Here is a 19,296-nt window from a genome sequence, read left to right as displayed (position 1 = left end):
CACACACACACACACACACACACACACACACACACACACACACACACACACACACATTAACGCACAGCAAAATTAAAAAAAACCTGAATAACGGCGCAAACTTGATTATTCCTACAAGGTAAGAATTGCTAGAAAAGAAGTTTGAGCCTGTAGACAGGTTTATGCCACACTGAAAACTTCTCTGCCTATCAGCTGCTGGATAATGAAGCTTCGATACAGTCACAAACTTTTCCCCTGTTTTAACTCTTTAAAGACGTAGCAGACACATAATAATAACAAAAGGTTCCACCAGCAGCAGAGCAATTAAGGCAATGTTGAGACTCATTTGAACCATCATACACGAATCAGAAATGCGAAATTGCCTATCACTATCATTTTATAGCACGCTGGTATTGTCTGCCTTTTCAAGTTTCAGATAACGCTAACAAAATTTAAAACTCCTTTTGAAAAAGCAAGTTATGCTTTAAAAAAAAAGAAAGTGGCCTAAAACAGCTATGCGCGTCGTCAAAGGGTTAAATGGCCGCTATTGTATCAATATGTTCATCTGTTTACAGTAATTAAATCCTGTGTGTGTATATTTGTGTGTGTGTGTGTGTGTGTGTGTGTGTGTGTGTGTGTGTGTGTGTGTGTGTGTGCGCGCGCGCGCATGTCTATATAGTGGCGTAAAAAAAGCAACTTTAAAAACGCCATGCACTATCCACTCATACAGCGTGTCCATTTAAAGCTAAATAAAGTCTGCATAGTCTGAATGACACATTTATTAATATCTATGTCATTTATGCTAAAAGTCGCCAAGATATGGTCACTCGAAACAGACTTTAAAAAAGCCAGATTTGGCAAAGAAATGTGTGAAATCAAAGAAACGTAAAAAAAAAAAAGTGCACATGTATTGAGGTGCATCAATATTGGTAAGTTGGACATGTATTGAATAAAAAAATGAATGGAGAATATCATGGTCTCTGGAATAAACAGAATCTATTACTATGTTTTCAAACAGATTGGGAAACAGAGAAGTCACAAATATCTCTCAAAACCTGGCCATGTGTTCGTTAGTATAATTTAGTTTAGGAGTCATTGTTTCGTGTTGAACACGAACCCTTTTTGCGCTTGCACTGGGTTAGATTTTGGATATAACCATCTGTCAGTGAGGAATAGAGGTGATGAAACTAGATTCTACCCTAGATTGGGTTGGTCTGGGTGAAAAGAACATCGCGCAAGTGCTGGATGGTCTTACCCTTATTTTTTTGTCATGTTGCCATTCAAGTAGGCCTACATCACGGAGGAAGGCTATTGATGACGACGGCAACCAAATTTCCTCGGGAGGGTTGAAGTCAGACCATAGCCACCTAAAGAATAGAAGGAACTGTTTAAAAATGGGAACATAGAATGTGGGAACTCTACAATTTACTACTAAAAAGGGAATTTAGAGAACCTAGCAAAAGAAGCATATATATTTTTGGCATATCAGAAACTTGTCGGACAGGTGAAGGTGTAATAAAGAAATATCTTCATACATTCTGCTGTTGTTTTGTTGTAATTGTTGTTTTGTTTTAGAAAGGTTTTACGGCGCTCCTACTGCATCGGGTAATATGAGCGCCAAGGGGTGAATGTCAACGGAGATGTCCAAACGGGAAATCAGGCGTACTCAGCTCACCTCTCTAGCCTCAACAACACAAAGTTTGCTTTGACTTTATTATGGCACCCCGAGAATAGCAGTTCACAAGAGAGTGACAAACATACAAAAGAAGTAGAGGAAAATGACGATAGTAAGTATGAGGAAAGAAAAAGCAGCAGTCCCCCCTCGGTTGTTCCGGCAAAGTATGAGCGTGACATTGATAAATCAGCCTATTTACAATTTTACTGTGTATAAGAACATGTTAATATCCCCCCTCCCCCTTTGGGAATGCCCTAAAGACAACTTCAGTGCAGTAGCACGTACTGCCCTTTTTTGGGGGGGGGGGGGAGGATACATTCTGGTGGCAATCAACATCTATGTGGAGAAGGAATAGGCCTATTACTAAAAGAAAAGCTAAAGAAACAGATTATGGGATACTGGCTAGTAAATGAAGAAACATCCTACTGAAAATGCAACCAAAACCATTAACAGAGGGGAGAACAGACCGTTTAATGTCAATTGCTTCCCTATTCTACCCCATAACACCCGAATATTATTACTTTAAAAAGTGGTTAATTTGGAGAAACATGCATACGATACTCGAACGATTAATAAAAAAAACCACTTCTTTTATTAACAATAGCCTACAAGGGTTATAGTTTCTGAATACACCGTAAATAATAGTAGATTGACTGCTCACCGCTAGCCTAGTGAAGTCTCGCGATCTCCCGGAACATAATGGGCAGTAACGAGAGCTGTATTTTTGGAAGCCATTTTGTTCTCTGCGTTTTGTTCCCGCCTGTGTTTACTTCTGTACAAGAGTTTCAGAGAAATCAAGAGCTCATTGTATAATCTACAAATGTTGTAGAGAACATTTCCCGTATATTTTACTCTATTCATATTGACAACAGGTACGAGAACGTGTATTTTGAGCACTGTATCGTTGCCGTTCTCTGCCTCTGTTTTTGTTGTGCTTTACGTTTACGTGACTGTGACTTGATGTGCACTCCGCAGACCAACGTTCATGTCCTCGACTCGGTTCTTTCTGTCAGTTCTCCCACTGACAACTTCACTTTGTCTTTTTTCAGTTGCCGTGCAGGCGTGCATTTATGGGAATAAATTGCAATGATTCATCCTGTGCAGTATGGTATTCATACATGAAGAGCTATTTTAGATCTGGAATAGAAAAACGATCTACCTCTCACCCCGGTTGAGACTTGCCAGCGTAGGCTATTCTCACCCGGTGCGAAACAAGACCTGCTTTTCCTCATTTTAAAATACTGTCTATCGGTGTGGATGATCAAATTGATAAAAGCCAAGAAAAAATTACGTTATAGCACAAAAGTAAGCTAATTCGATCGTCTTCAAAGATGCTATGGCTATTTCACTGTTCGAATCGAGCCGAACTACGCGGGTCGCCATTTTGTTTTGCCCGGAAGTTCTCGCAAGACAGATCTACTCCTCCCCTCTCTCTCTCTCTGTCTCTTTCTGAATACTGTCTATTGGTGTGGACGATCAAATTGACCAAAACAAAGTTAAAAAATGATGTTAAAACACAAAAGTAAATTAATTTGGTTGTCTACAAAGATGCTACGGCTATTTAACTTTTCGAATCGAGCCGAACTACACGGGTCGCCATTTTGTTTTGACCGGAAGTTCTCGCGCTACTCCCCTCTCTCTCTCTTTCTCTCTCTCTCTAGCAATGCCAATCGCCCGCTGCGCCTTGTGCCGGAAATCGGCCTCCGCGCGAGGGGTATTTTTTGGGCCGCTCGGAATCAGAAGTGACTCTCTTCTAAGTTTAGTTACGGGAAAACTCCTGGACGAAAATCAATGAAACTCGGCAACCAACCAGAGGAAAGGTTAAACTAACGACATGCCAGTGTCCAATCCCGAACGATTACTAGAACCGGAGATATTGCCGTGTTTGTGAGAATTTCCTCTGCAGTTCGAAAACTAAGCGGAGCAGCGGGTTGATCGCCGACCACACAAGCGCCCCACATGTCTTCTTTATTGCTGTAAAATTTCAGATCTCTGCGTTTAGTAGATTTTCCGTACCAACTTAAAATTACCACCCACCCATTGATAAAACACTAGATCTAGAAACTTAATCGCGCATTCAAAACGCGAGGTGCCGACATGCAAGAGGCGCGTGATCGCTAGGCGGCATGTGATTGGCTGCCTATAACCAAATGGGTCACCGATGACTACATCGCGGGTTTTCCCGATAGCGCTTTACTGAGTTTTAGAAGGGGTAATCGCGTCGCGGTAAAAACGATGTCACACAATTCAACAAATTTCACGCAAATATCAGTGTTTAAGATCCAAAGTAATGAAGACAACGAAAAAGTGATAGCAGAACTAGATTTGGCACTAAAAATCACATGGAGATGCCAAGTTTCATTCATATGCTCCAATTCATTACTGACTTATGAACAGTTTTTCCTCAAAATACATCAAAACATGTCCCACATTTTGGCGATTTTTTCCTATATGAAGGTCCTCCAACATTTTGCAAACAAAAATCCCAATAACTTTTTTATTTATCAATGGATTTTTAAAATTTAAAAACCACAGTTCTTAGAATTTACTCTAGTTTCATTTAAGCCCATTTTTAAGCAATTCGGATGAAAATTTAATTTTTCATTGTCATTGCTACTCTCTCCACTGCCCACAGACAAAATTGTACGTTTTAGTAGGCTACAGTTGTAATGGAACGTTTGTTCACTGCACAGAATTCTACAATTTTTCTGTTATCACAGTGTAGAATTCTGTGGTTAAGGGTTAACGCAATATTTGTTGGCCAAGATCTAGGCTATAATAGTGAACGCGCACCGGGTGAGAATAGCCAAAAGACTCGCCTGCACTATTCTCACCCCGGGTGAGAATAGAGGTGGCCATTAGATCTAGATAGTATATTTCATGAGGAATAGGCTACATTGCTGATTGCTGTTGCATTGTTGTTCAAAGTTGCTACAACCCCTTTTTACCCTTACTTTACTTTATTATCTTTACTTTATTTTTCTAAATTTTCTTTTGATTGATAGTCTAAACAATATGATACATATGAAAGTAAATTGGGAAGGACTTCCGTAACGAGCGACCACCCCTTCAAACACAATAAAGAAGAGGTCTAACCCTAACCCTAACCCTAACCCAAACCCTACCCCTAGATCTACCCCTACCCCTAGCCCTCAATTCTGATCTGTCTTACAATAGTGGTCGCTCGTTACGGAAGTCCTCCCGTAAATTGCACATACCACATGTCACATTGGTCATTGGTTTTATTCTAGGCTAACTGAGACTGAACCATTTTGATCTGTTGTTTTTGTGTGGATAACTGTCCATGAATATGATGATGTTGTAAAGTTGAAGAGAAAGTAGGCCTAGTTTCGGTGATCTTGTAGCTCCATTCGTTAAAGTCCACGATCCTTTTGTTTACATTCAGAGAAGAAATCCAGAAGTCTTGATGACCAAATAGGCTACACAAAGATCAGGGATGCAACCAAACTGCAAAACACATCAAATTATGGTAAAAAAATTCAGGGGGGCATGCCCCCCCTGAACCCCCCCACCTCCATAATTTTTTTTAGGTCACGGGGCAAGCCCCCCTGGAACCCCCCTGCTCTTGACTTTAATGAACGGAACTACTAAATTGCCCAAGATTCTACTTTGATGATTGCAAAAGATGCTTTACTTTGGAAGTGGGATTCCTTCTTTCCTGTCACAATCAAACATTAATTCATAAAGGCTTAGCCTCCTAATACTGTCCTTATTCTCTTCCTCCTTTTATCATTTGTTACTTTCTTGTATCACCTCTAATCTGTCTTTGGTAGGCCTACTTGCATCATGACCTGATTGTATTGCAAGTCAAGTGCTGATACTCTACTTTTAACCCTCGTCCTGCGGGGGCCGGGTTTATGTCGCCCGATAAGTTTATTTCGGCACCTCGCCTACGTTCTGGTCCCGAGTCAGTCTAGCCCCTGTCTCAGCGCACGCGCACCGCGCATCATCTTACGTGAAATTCGGGTCCCGAGTCGGATCCCCATTCACGCAGGTCAAGTGTGTGTGTGTCAGTCTGCTTGAGTTTGACTGAGTTTGTGGCCTTCTTTTAGAACCACCTGCGTTGGTTCGTAATTGAGGCATACGTCTGATTCAAAACACGCCAAGTTGGTAGCTCTAGATGTTCGTCCAATGAAGAAATTATAGAAGAAATTGACCCACTTAACATGACGAGCTCGAAAGGATAGTCAGGAAACAAGACTTCCACTTTTCTGTACAAAATATTTCAAATGAGCTTGATTTTATATGAAATGATACTACCTAATAAAAAATAAGCTTGTTTGATAGTTTTGAATACTGTTATGCAGGTACAAAGAACAATTTGAGTGCAAAACATTAGGAAATTGACCTATATTATCCCCTTTCGAACCTCAGGTCATTCATAACAACAAGAGCGTCTAGACAGGTTATTCAAATGGGCGTAACTACTCGTAATGTCTTATCAGTTTGTGAGAGGGGATTATTCATGTGTTTGTAACACTTTATAAATGTAACACTTTATAAATTGAAAGTTATGAAAGATAGAGCGTTATTTTCATCATCGATTATTAAATTAACACACTCCCACGAAAACACTTGTTTCCCGACGCGCGCGCTGTACACCAACAGTACACACTGAATGACCCTGGCGACCTGCCCGGAACATCCGACGTAATTGGTTGCTGATAAGATTCGCATCTCAGCACAGACGCAGGACAAGAGTTAACCCCCCCCCCCCCCCCCCCCATGCCTTCAAACAAAAACAACATAAAACGAAAACAAAGACACGAACAACCAAAGTACCAAAGCAACTTAATTTACGACTGTCTTAATGAGTTAGTCTATTAGTATTAGGCACTACTTCGAGCTAATTTGACGTTTCAAAAAATATACTGGACTGACTGAAGAGAAGCAGTTTAATTTATGAAATAATAATGAAGGAAGGGTTGAGGGTAGCAGGACCCAGGAGAGGGGGAAATTGTGAGCTTTTTCAAAATCGTGCTCTGTATTTTCAGTTAGAAAGTGAGTAAGTGGGAATAATTTTTTTTAGTTATTCCCACCCGGGTCGGGTCACTTCTCATCTTTCCTATCTAGATCTAGATTCTAGATGTTTTATTGATGTAATACAGGCTGAAGGCCGACCTCTAAACCTGGGGTGAGAATTAGACACAAACACTGGCAGATCTAGCCTAAGTAGATCTAGATGTAGTACGCCTGTACAATTTTTATGCTGGGTGTGGAAATATTGAGCACATTCAAATGAGAGTGCTAATTATGCTTAGGGGAAAAACATTAGTTTTAGTTTTTGAATGCTTTCTGTCTTATCAAGTAAATCTCATTGAAAGCAAAGAAAAAGGCCGAAAATATGAATGAAAGTAAAACTAAATCAGCACACATGTAAAAACACACCTAATAGATAAAAAAAAATCGAGTAAAATATTCGTAAATCCCCTCAGGGGGGTGGGAATAAGAGAAAATCCTATTTCACTCAGGGTGGGAATAATGGCTACCTTTCAGTTATTCACATGACCTATGTCTATGCTAGACCTGGTCACTAGAGCTAGGGGTAGAGTCAGTAAGGCAAGGGTAACTTTTCCTTTACCCGTAATCCTGAAAATACTCAACATTTTACTGGAAGTACATGTAATCCTCCCAAATACCTGGGCGCCACGGCGGATTGGTTGTAAACATGCGGTTTTCGCAGGGGGATATCAGCTGACCTGCTAATACTGCTATTGAAAATGTAGGACAATTTATAGCTCAGCATACTCTAAAGATGCAATAAATTCCCTGAGTAGAAGAGAACAAGTCACAATATTTCGCCTGCGAACACAACACATACCACTAAATTCCTACCTTAATAGGATCCGCAAGGATACCCCACCCGACTGCCCGTTGTGCGACTGCCAGGATGAAACAGTACCACACCACCTCTTTAACTGCCCTGCACTTTGTGACCTGCGTAGCACCTACCTACCTGCCTCCCCAGACATCGGAAACACTCTATACAGCGACAAAGCACAGCTGATTAAAACCTGTCAATTCTTTGCCATATCGACAGACCGAAGGGCTAGAACCCAAATGGCCGCTGGATCGGAAAAGTAAAGTAAAGTAAAGTATGGCTCAGCATAGGGCCGAAGGGCTTCCTGGGTTAATCTTAGTATCTTACCCATGCCCTACCCATATCGTTTGTACTGTAACCATACTCTGACCCAGCCGAAACCTTAACACGTGGGTGGATCTGGTGTGGTTTGCTTCTTCTTTCCTATCGAACATCTATCGTCCTTATCTCCCCTTTTTCATTTTTATGTTTGTGACTCTCTTGTAACACCTCTAATTTTTTGGCACTCATGTGACCTTGTGCAGTTGCGAGCGCTGTAAAACCTCTACTAAAACTAAACTAAAAACCTTAAGACAGCTTTGAATTTGCTGCAACATAAACTCTACTTCCAACTGCTGTAAAAGCATCAATGTCATTCATTGTCTCGTAACAGAATATGCAGAAGGGGTAACTAAGATTATGATAAACGCCTACAAGTCATAAAAACCTATTCCCTGCTTTGTTGGACCAAGATTAACCCCAATTCCACGGGCACCAAATGTATGCATCCCGATTTTGCGTATTTTGACATCCTTGCTTTCCAATGGGTCCTGCATTTGTATGGTTGCCGACCGGCTCCGCTTGGTGTATGTGCGCCGAGTGTCTCCGGATCCCGTATTTCCGCAGCTGAAATGTGTGTAGGTCAGTCTGTTTGTGCTTGTCTAGAACTGTCTGCGTTGGTTCGAAATCGAGGTGTATGTCTCGTTCTAAACATGCCATGCTGGTAGCTCTGAATATTCGTCCAGTGAAATTTGATAAATAAATAAAATTGACCCACCTAGACATGAGGAATTCGAAGGGATTATCAGGAAGCAAGACTTTCATTTTTCAATTAACAAAAATCTTTCAAATGAGCTTAATTTTACTTAAAAAATAATCGTTATTTGATAGTTATGAAAACCATTATGCTTGTTAAAAAGAAAAATTTGAGCACAAAACATTCTGAAATTTATCAATATTATTTTCTTTTCAACCCCAGATCGTATAAACAATGGCGTCCAGAGGGTTATTCGAAGGGGGGTAACCGCTCGTAATTACTTATCAACTTTTGACAGGGTGTTATTCATGTATTTGTAGGGCATTATTCATTATTTTCATTATTGATAGAGTCACCGTCCACGGTATTCACGGAGAAAACATGTGTTCAGGAAAGCTTGCAGTACACGGGCCTTGAGTTCTGAGTGACCATGGCGGCCTGCTGGGATTGCTGGACGCAATAAATTAGTTGGGTCTTATCAGAAGATTAAGAGTCGCATCTTTAACAGTTGGGGATTCTAAGGGAGTTTTTAAGATTTGTAAACGTTTGCAGGGTTCGTGGGGCCATCTAGAGGTACAGTTTTTACCTCTCATTCAGTGTCACGGGTTCGAAACCTGACAACATCGCAAAATTTTCGAGGGTGGTTGGCGGATGCTCTGGTGTGGTTTGCTTCTTCTTTCTTATCAAACAATCTCCCCTTCTTCTTTTTATGTTTGTTACTCTCTTGTAACACCCCTACTTCTGGCGCTCATATGACCATATGCAGTTGCGAGTGCCGTAAAACCTCTACTTAAACTAAAAGCAGAATTTTGGTCTCTAAAATTTTCTTCTTTCACCACCTTTCCTGCTCTTTAATCATGTTCTGTCGTCTGCTTTCATTTCCAAATTCTGCCTCCCCATCTCTGGGCTCCTGACTCTTTTTGCTGCCTACTACAGTAGTCTCCGCCTAAACGCACGCCATACAAAAGCACGCTCCGCTCAAACGCACGCTTTCGTCATCTGACGGGTTTTTTACTATATAATTTAGACGTACAAACGCATGGTCACTCCCTCTAAACGCACGCTCCGATCCGTGAAACACGCCGACAAGATATGCTTGGCAAGGGGAAATTTTCACGACAACCTGCACAGCCTGCATAAGACAAGCCTAGAATTTACTAGAAAATATTTGGTGAGAGCGTCCCTCATGCTTTACAAAGAGAATGATGGACAGCGTTTACGCACCATACTTTCCACTGACACATAGGTCTCGGTCTCGGGCTGGTCGGTTAAATGTTAGGGGGGGGGGGGGGGGGGACTGAAATGTTTTTTGATTGATCACTGGAAATGTATCTTTGAGAGAAGGTTTCTGACTGGTGTTTGAGTTTGAGTGACTGCGTGTAATGTTTAGTTAGATCTAGGCCTGATGCACGAAATGCGTAAATGCCGTAAAACACTAGACAGGCTTCTATAGGATTAAAGATTAGCCAAGTAAGCCTAATAAGCTGCGCTCGAAGAACTTATAACGTACTTGTTCAACGAATCACAAGACAAAATGTTTCTCGGGGATGATTTTGCATGAATTTATGGTCGGGGGCCGTCGCTTGGAAAGCCACGTGGCTGGTCCGTCGTCTCTATGAATATCACCAACAGTTTCCTCATAGGCTATCTGTTCCCGACGTTTATAGTGCATATTCATTACTTTGAGTTTGTTCCCCCATTCAACGCCTTTATATTCTTAACCCCTGTCTGGGAATCCTTCACAAAACAGCCACGTGTAGTCACATTATCAGCCAAAATGACCCCCTCCTCCAAGGGAGATCACAAGAGTAATAAGGAATTGAGATGACTGCGTCCCTTTCTCCCTTTGCAAAGGAGCCCCCCCCCCCCCCCCCTACGAGCACCGTGCGTTTAGGCGGAGACTACTGTACTACTCCTGGATTGTTTTTACTGCTATCTGTCAGCTGGCAAAATTCAAAATTAATTACTACCAAACTGAAAATGTTAAATGTGTCCCGAGCGATCACAAGACCTTACAATATCTGTAGTGAGCACTGTAAATCATTTACCAAAATGGTCCTGAATTGATGCTCATCAATTAGCACTTTCAGACACCCTTGCTTTCTATTGGGTTGCGTATGATTGTGGCTCTCTTAGTTTACGCATGCTGTGTTTTGTGGACTAGAATTGGTTTCTGATTTTGTTCAGGTAGTTCCCTTCAACAGCTACCTTTTTGCTCTAATTTGTCAGACAATTTTTTTTTCTAAGGATTCAAAACTGAATGCCATTATTGGCTTATAATGTCAGCGTGTGTGTGCATCCCTACTCTTTTGTTTATCTCAGCAAAATAACTGCATGAGCCTAAAATGTCCAGTTCTGAGTCCAGGAGTTTTGTTCTTACCCTTTCACCAAGGCCACCTTCATTCTGGAGTCTTGAGGGGGAATCCTGTGATTAGGGCCCATGCAGGGATGGGTGGTTGGCGGGTGCTCCGGTGTGGTTTGCTTCTTCTTTCCTATCAAACATCTATTGTCTTTATCTCCCCATCTCCTTTTTTGTGTTTGTTACTCTCTTGTAATACCTCTAATCTTGGGCACTTATATGACCTTATTGTGTTGTAAGTGCTGTAAAACTCTTACTAAAACTAAGACCCATGTATGTGTGTTTGGGAGGGGAGGGGGTAGGGTTATCTTTATCTTTGAAGTTTACAGCCCCCCCCCCCCAAAAAAAAATAGTTAACAGTAGCAGCAACATCTTATAAACAACACTGAGGCCTGCTTCCAAAGGGAGTTACTGTATTTCCTTTTTTTTTTTCTTTTTATTTGTGCATTTTTCCAGTCATCTTTGTAATTTGTATTTTATAGCTAGATCTGTACTGTACACCTTTACTCTTCCCCATACAGTCTTACACACACGTACACAAACCCGCACTTTTACTGGCCCATTATATACACACCCATCCTTGCAGATGATGGGGGAATTTTACCTCATATCGCCAGGTGAGGTTGCCCATCTCGTGCTAAGCCGGGAACCGGCCTGTCCCGGCCATAGACAAAAGCCCACATAAGCATTACGCTGTTGTTTGCAGTTGTGTTGAACCATTTGTTATTGTTGGTATCATTCCTAACACATACACACTTGGCAGGTGCTCTGGTGTGGTCTGCTTCTTCTTTCCTATCACATGTGACGTCTATTGTCTTTAATACTTTATTTTCCCTCCTTTTTTTTGTGTGTTTGTTCCTCTCTTGTAACATCTTTAATCTTCGGCACATATATGACCTTATTGTGTTGCAAGTGCCGTAAAACACTTACTGAAACTAAAAAGCAGAATCACAAAAGAGCGCAAGAAAGTAACACCTTGTGCAGGATTTCTGGTTTTGCTTTAAGAATGGGTGGGAAAGGTAGGTCAGGATGAATAATAATGAATATGGTTGTGTCATTTTGTCAATGCTTTTGTGTGGACTTTGTTCTTAGCTAGTATGTTTTCTGTATTTTAATTCTTTTCAAATGCCCTTTTCTTTATTTCAGGTTAAGATGTTTTGGAAGTTTAATCTTCTGACTTCATCTCACATTGAAACTTTGCTTGACAAAGAGGTAATTATTTTGACGTATATAATTTCTGTTGCAAATAGTGTGATTTTCCTCAGTTCTTAATGTTTGTGATTTGAAACACTGATATAGTACCATGTTTGTAGTCCAGTCGGCTTGTACTGGGGCAAAAAAATGTCGAAACATAATTTTTGCTGTGTGAACTCTGGTCCCAGTGTAATTAAAGTATAACATTTTTCTTTTTTATTTGGGGGCAGGGGGTGTTATTGTCTGTATCTTCAGTTGCTTTGAGAAAGATAGTTCCTTTGTTCATATCAGTCTGGTTAATGAGATCATAACAGTTACATTTGGGCATAATTGGGTGGTTGACGGGTGCTCAGGTGTGGTTTGCTCCTTCTTTCTGTAAAATGCTCATCCCCATCCCCTTTAAAATTTGGACATAGTAAGAAAGGCAAGGAGATTTAAAGTGTAAAGGACCAGTGAATTTTGCAATGAAAGTGGGAGGCATTTATTAAATATTCTTGAGTGTTGATTCTTTTCCTGTTGAATGGACAGTTGCGCTGGTTTTTTAAAGATATTGTTTCCACCCTCCCAAATTTTATTTCAGGATGTCACGCTCAGAGAGCTCATGGAGGAGGATGACATCCTGCAAGAGTGCAAGGCCCAGAACAGAAAGCTAATTGATTTGTAAGTTAGCCCAGAACAGGATGAGAGCATGCTTATGTTGTGACCTGGGGGCTATCACTGTCAGTGGCAGGGCTAGAACTTTTCCTGAGTAATTTACATTGTTTAAATTTCTAGCAATAATGCTAGTGACATCAGGCACTTACCTTTACTTGAACCCAGTGGATATAGTGGAAACACCCAATCAAGACTGGCATCTACTCCAAATAACTGATTTTGGTAATTTTTAAAAATAATGTCAAATAGCGAATATTGTATCGAGGTAATATGTCTTCTGGGGGGGGGGGTTATGTTAAACAGCTGGTGACTTTAAATTTTAAAATTTATTCCGTGGACGTAATATGGTATGCAGCTATCCTTGTTGTCTTGAAAAGTTGGTTCTTGTGGATAATTTTTTTCCCCTTTTGCTTCAATCCTTTTGCCACACAATGTGTTTTGATTCCTTGTTCTCTTATATTACCTTTGTGTTGTCTTTCAGTTTGGTTCTGCCCGAAAATATGGAGGAAATGGTCAAGTTGATCACTGTGGACCCACCAGATGACATGGATGAGAAACTGCGGTTTAAGTAAGTGGGATCTGCTTTACTTGTTCAATAATTGTTCAAGTATTTTCTTCTGTGTACCTCATTTTCTTAAATGATTAATAGAGTTTGACTCTTAACTTCTGTATTGTTTCCTTTTTTTGTTTGTCTCAGCATGTTATGAATTTAATAAGTTGAAAAACTGAAAAGGTATTCGTTAAGGCTTGTCAGACAAAACACAGAATAATTCTATAGATACCTCTCTAAGTTTAGAGAACTCTTGTATTTCTCTTCTCTTTACACAATGCCATTTTTGAAGAGAGAACTGCTTCCTGTCACTTTTTTATTAGAACAGTGTGTACTTTGTTTGAAAGGCACTTTAGGGGATGGTTGATGGGTGCTCTGCTGTGGTTTGCCCCTTCTTTCCTATCAGATATCCATCGTCCTTATCTCTCCTTTTTTGTGTTTGTTATTCTTTAGTAACATCAAATCTTTGGCATTTATTTGACATAATTTTGTTGCAAGAGCCACAAAACACTTTCGAAAACAAAAAAGGGAACTTAATGAACTGCTAGATGGCAAAAGGTTACTTGCTTTATTTTTCTCATTTGTCATGTTTGGTTGTAGAAGTGGTTAGTGTTGTCCTTATTTTTTTTATTGTAACTGTTAGGATTTTACCAGTTTTCCCATTATGAAGTTGATTTGACAGTTACCCTGTTATGAACATTTCATGTCAAATCTCTGAACCAGATACCCAAGGATGAACTGAATGTGGGGAGGGGGCAGCAACGTTTGTCTTGAAAGTACAGTGAAAAATGTTCATGTGAAAAAATGTATTTTTCAGATACCCAAACACAGCTTGCGAGCTGCTGACCTCAGATGTGTCTCAGATTAACGACAAACTTGCTGGGGAAGAGAATCTGGTGGACAAACTCTATGCTTTTCTGGAAGGAGAGAAGCCGCTGAATCCTTTGCTAGCCTCCTTCTTCAGCAAAGTTATGGGTCTTCTCATCACCCGCAAAAGTGAAATGGTGAGTGACTATTCTGAGGAATATTTTTTTTTTGCTTAGACTTGGCACTTTACAGTACTGGAGAGTGGAAGGCAAAAGAAGTGTTGGTAACAGGTCCATGGGTGTTTGTCATTAACTTATAAGTGTCCCTGGTATCCAAGAACATTTGCGCGTCTTTCAAATTTTGGGATCAGTGATCCGCAGCACAAGTTGTCCCCATCACTTTTCTCAAAAGATCACTATGGTTTGTGGTGCTTTTTAAAATTTTATAGAAGATATCTTTTTGGGAAGACATTTTCTAATCTTTTGGGAATTTGCTTGTTTGTTTTGCTTTGTTTTTGTTTTTTTCTGTTTATCCTGTGTCCTGATTTTTGTGCCGATATTTGGTTTTGTAAAAATGTATTGACATTGTGCAAATTGTTATGTTTCTAGAAAAAAAGAAACAAGAAGAAAGGGGATTGTTTAGTCAGTGATGATGATGATCTAAGGTTGGAAATAGTGTGCATGTTTATCTTAGTGTTATGTGAATTTCTGTTTTGTTTGCCACCTACTTGGATCCCTGCCAGGCTGTCGGGGGGGGGGGGGGGGGGGGGGGGGGGGGAGGAGGAGGACACATATCTCATTCCCAACTCCTCGCACAGAATGTGACCAGAGATTTGGAAATAATTTGTCATCTTTATCCCTAGCATTTAATAAAAGTGTGCCAAAAATCACATGGAGGCCGCTTCTAAGTGATGGCATTGTTAGTGTGTTTGTTGCCTTAACATTACTTTTATTTCAATCTTTGAGAATGATTTTTTACACTTTTGTTCCTCTTCCTCAGATATTTGAATACTTGAAATCAAAAAATGATTTTGTTGGTCGTCTCCTGTATCACATTGGCACTTCTGCAGTGATGGACCTGTTGTTGAGGCTGATCACATGTATAGAGTCTCCAGAAACGAGAAGGGATGTCATTGAGGTACTCAATTGCTGTACATGTTTATACTGATAGTAGTTTTGAAATTGTGAAACAAATTTTTGTTGCTGGGCTTGCTGATGAGCTCTTGAATGAAAGAATTCATAACCATCTTCTTATGTAGCTGTCAGGTTTAGTGTGTAAAATCCTTTTATCACCCTAAGGAATAATAACTAAGAATGAAGATCAGAAGTACTGTAGTTATAGTTAAAGAAAATATTTAGTATTGCAATGAATATGTTTACACTTCTTGTTACCTAGTGTTAGTCAAGCGATAATTGACTTTAGGGATATAAATGAAGTTGATCATATATGAGGTTCCACAGAAAAAGGGGAATAGTCACAAACTGAAAATCGTGGGGGTATGAGGGTATCAATTATGAATGCTTGTTGACTCACATTTGTATTTCTGATGAACTGTTGGTTGACTAATGTTGTTAGATTTCCCATTCAACTTACCTAACAATAAGTCATCAATCAAACAAATATGAAGTTGAGTCCACAATCTTTTAAAATTGACACCCTCACAATTTTACAGTTTGTAGCTATGCCCGTTTTTCCTGTGGACACCAATGTTTATGTCCTTAAAAAGATTTTTTGTTTTAATTCCATTTTCAAGCTTTTTTTTTTTTTTTTTTGGAGGTCTTGCTTTTCATAAATTGTGAGAAATGTGTTCTTTTGCCTCTTCCTTTTCAGTGGTTGAATGAGGAAAAAATTGTAGAGAAGTTGGTGGACTCCATTGTTGTAGATAGAGATGAAGATGTAAGTACTCTTTTTTAAATCTGTGCTTGATTTGGTTAAAATGAAACATTTAGTTCTTTTTACATGTGATCTTACATACTCAAAGGGGATATGTACTGTGAAACTGAAATCAAAATTGTTGTGAGAGACTTGCTCAAATTTTGAAAGCTCTTTTATCTCTGTTATTTAAAAAAAATTTTAATCACACTCTAGACGTTTTAAGAGCTAAAATGTACTGTTTTGGGCTTTTGTTATCATTTTACAAATTTGTCTGTAACTGCATGGGCAGTATTAGTGTTTAATCCTATATTACTGTTGTGATTTTTTTTTTTTAACGCTTTGCAGATTCATTGCAATGCTGCCCAGTCTCTGTGTGATATTGTTCGTCTGGGCAGAGAGCAGTTCATCCAACAGCAAGACACATCAGAGCCTGATCCTTTGTTAGTCACCATGGAACAGTAAGAGTCATACTTTTTTACTCAATAACTGTAAGCTGAAAGTTCTCTAGATTACATGAGAGAACTGATTTTAAAAGAATGAAATAATGTCAAGTAGACTTTAGTGGTATTTTGTTTTCTTTTTGGCAGAGGTGAAACTTTTCTAGAGACCTTGTGATAAAGTAAGACACAGTTTTTTCACTCAAATTATAACAGACGCTCTTAACCTTTTATGCTCGTAACGTCCACCTGTTGACTTGCCTCTTCTCCTTGTAGCGCCTGTTGAGAGTATAGATACGTAATAGCTACATGGCAAAAAAAAACCCAACTTTTTATTTTTAGTGGTATGCTAGGCTAGTAATTTATAGTAATTTATATCTATGAGACATTTCGTTTCATAGTCTTTACTGTATTTCCATATCGCTAAGAGTCAGGTATTATGCCATTTTATGAAGCAAGTTGAAAATGAATCACGACACCAAGACCGGTTCTTGACAGTCCATTTTCTGGTTCTAGTTCTTGGCCCTTTCATAGGCTCGAAGCAGGATTCATTTTTATAAAATAGATTATATATATTATATATAAAATGATGAGGGGAAAATATAAATAAGAAAATGTATAACAAGAACAGCTTGAAATATGTAAGTCACACAAGACCCCAGTGCCACACTGAAATTTTGTTGACTGAATATAATGTTGGCTACATATTTGTGTTAATGTGTTTGTTTGTGTGTATATATATATTTAAATGGAGCACGTGCTGTCATTATAATGTAAAATGCCCCTGGAAAATGGATGGCACCCCTGGAAAAGTGAGAAGCCTACCCCATTCTTCAGGCCGCGTGAATTTACCATGAACTTTTCAGGCTATTCGTTCTCTAACAACAGAATTTTCAGGCTAATGCGTCTCTTGTCACTTTCACGCATGGTATAAGATGACTTCCTATATAAACGGCCACTTGGAATCTCCCCCCCATTACGTTTTTCTCTATTAATGGCCTTGCTTAAACCGATAATCAGTCCAGTGTAGCAGTGGTCACTATATTTTATCAACCAACTACCAAAAAAATCTGTCAAAAGATGGTCTTGCAAATCTCTTGGTGGTGGATGTGTGGCCATAAATTATTGTTTATCTGCCCCTGACGCTGTGGACGAGCTGTCTTAATTCATTCAACTGTCATTATTAGTCCGTTCTACGAATGAACCAATCGCTAACCATCACAGTGCGTAGGTCCCTCCAACTGTTAACTTAAGTTGACCAGTCAGTAACAATTTTCAGCTGTTGGTTAGGGAGAAGTGTGAACCATCATAATCCACGAGCCCCGTGCCACAACTCTTACCATAAGTGCATCATAAATGAGAAGAGTGGCTGCTCTGTTCACCCAGTTGGTAACAATGGGCGTCAACATAAACACTAATGACAGAAGTATCTCTTGTTCATGAACTGGTGACGCCCCATTGATTTGTTTTACCACGGTACCTGGCCTTCTTCATCAGACACAATTCATTTTCTTTTACCCTTGCTTACTGTCTTTGTCTGATAATCTTTGTAGAATTTAATACTCCATGCAGACCTGAAAACTGTTTTTGCCCTTGTATCGGTTTTACTAGTTTTGATCAGTTCTGCCAAAGGTGGCCACTTTTCTCCTTGATAGTGGGTGGCTGTCTTTGACTATTTCAACTGGATGTTTATTGTCAACTTCTGTTACAATTCATTCATTACTCTTCTCTTATTCATGTTTGTTTTTATTGTAGGTTGTTTCTGTGATTTTTATATGAGGTACCTCTCATTTTTTTTCTGTTATTTTCCTTTTTTTTAAAAAGATGTGTTTGACAGAGATAACAAAGTGCGATCGATAAGGTTAAAGTGTAATGTTTGTTACTTCTGTGAACTTGGTTCAATTCGAGCTTTGTGTTTTGCTCCAATTGTAATAATTTTTTTACTTAACCGTCCTCAGAGAGGAAACTGTGTCTCAGCTCCTGTCCAATATGTTCGACTCTGAGAAAAATGAATCGGTTCTTGTCAACGGTCTTTGTGTTATCCACACACTGCTGGAGGTCAGGCGACAGGGGTAAGTTCTGTGTCTGATTTTCATGCGTTGACAAAGGAAAAGTAGACCTGCATTTTTGCCGACAATCGTCTGAAATCCGACAATCGCGACCCGACCCGTGAGACGGCTGATGCTATCGCTAGGCCCACCTGTATTAGTCAATGTGCGAAGTGCGAGGCCTGGCTGACTGCCAGCGCCCCCTTTTTCTCCCGTCGGCTTTGTCGGCACTTTCGTTTTCGTGCCGACGTCGGCGTTTCCGACATAATTGTCTGAGAAGAAATACGAATACGAAAAAGTACGACTTAAATTATCTACTTTCAGTTTTGTGCTCGAGCGGCCATTTTGAATTTCGTTTGTTTGCTGATTGTTCAGATCATGTGGATTCTTTCAAGTCAGACTCACTTGTACCACTCTAGATCTAGATCTAGATTTATAGATCATTATAGACCTCAATGGAGGATTCACATTCCTATTCTATTATAGGTTGTGCTGTACTATTGTAATATTAATGTTGGTAAAACACATTTCATCAGGTGCGTGAATTATTTAGAATATCTACTTAGAATCTAGAATTCTAGATCTAGATCTTTAGACTCAGCTGAGTCCCTCTATTCAGAATCGGATGCGGATTTCTCGTTCAAGGCCTAGATCTATTCCTATTCACTTGTTCTACTAGATCTAGATCTAGATTCTAGATTTATTTAGATCTAGATCTATATGGAGGATTCATGTTCTAATTCTATTGTTTTATTGTATCAAACCCTATTACATCCCCAGTGGGTCGGGGGGATATAAATAGACCCACTGCTTCGTCTGCAGAAGGTGCAACCCCTTCAAAGGCGGAGTGTCGCACACGGA

At 39.7% G+C, this 19,296-nt stretch overlaps 1 protein-coding gene across 4 annotated transcripts in view; it reads left to right on the top strand.

The window, feature by feature from the left end:
- Nucleotides 1–2,341: 2,341 nt before the first annotated feature.
- The window catches only part of LOC101851111 (serine/threonine-protein phosphatase 6 regulatory subunit 3), a 58,072-nt gene continuing 41,117 nt past the window's right edge, over nt 2,342–19,296 (top strand). For all 4 annotated transcript variants that reach the window (XM_013080485.2, XM_005094729.3, XM_005094730.3 and 1 more), the window contains exons 1-9: nt 2,342–2,526; nt 12,017–12,082; nt 12,645–12,724; nt 13,200–13,286; nt 14,086–14,272; nt 15,075–15,212; nt 15,906–15,971; nt 16,296–16,408; nt 18,346–18,459. In XM_013080485.2, the coding sequence (XP_012935939.1) occupies nt 12,023–12,082; nt 12,645–12,724; nt 13,200–13,286; nt 14,086–14,272; nt 15,075–15,212; nt 15,906–15,971; nt 16,296–16,408; nt 18,346–18,459 (845 nt within the window). In that variant the 5' untranslated portion in view covers nt 2,342–2,526; nt 12,017–12,022. The remainder of the gene's footprint in view (nt 2,527–12,016; nt 12,083–12,644; nt 12,725–13,199; nt 13,287–14,085; nt 14,273–15,074; nt 15,213–15,905; nt 15,972–16,295; nt 16,409–18,345; nt 18,460–19,296) is intronic.

This window comes from Aplysia californica, unplaced genomic scaffold (genome assembly GCF_000002075.1).
Source record: "Aplysia californica isolate F4 #8 unplaced genomic scaffold, AplCal3.0 scaffold00088, whole genome shotgun sequence".
In the NCBI taxonomy this organism is placed as follows: domain Eukaryota; kingdom Metazoa; phylum Mollusca; class Gastropoda; order Aplysiida; family Aplysiidae; genus Aplysia; species Aplysia californica.
Note: the sequence above shows the minus strand (reverse complement) of the source record. Positions and strands in the feature narration are given on the sequence as shown.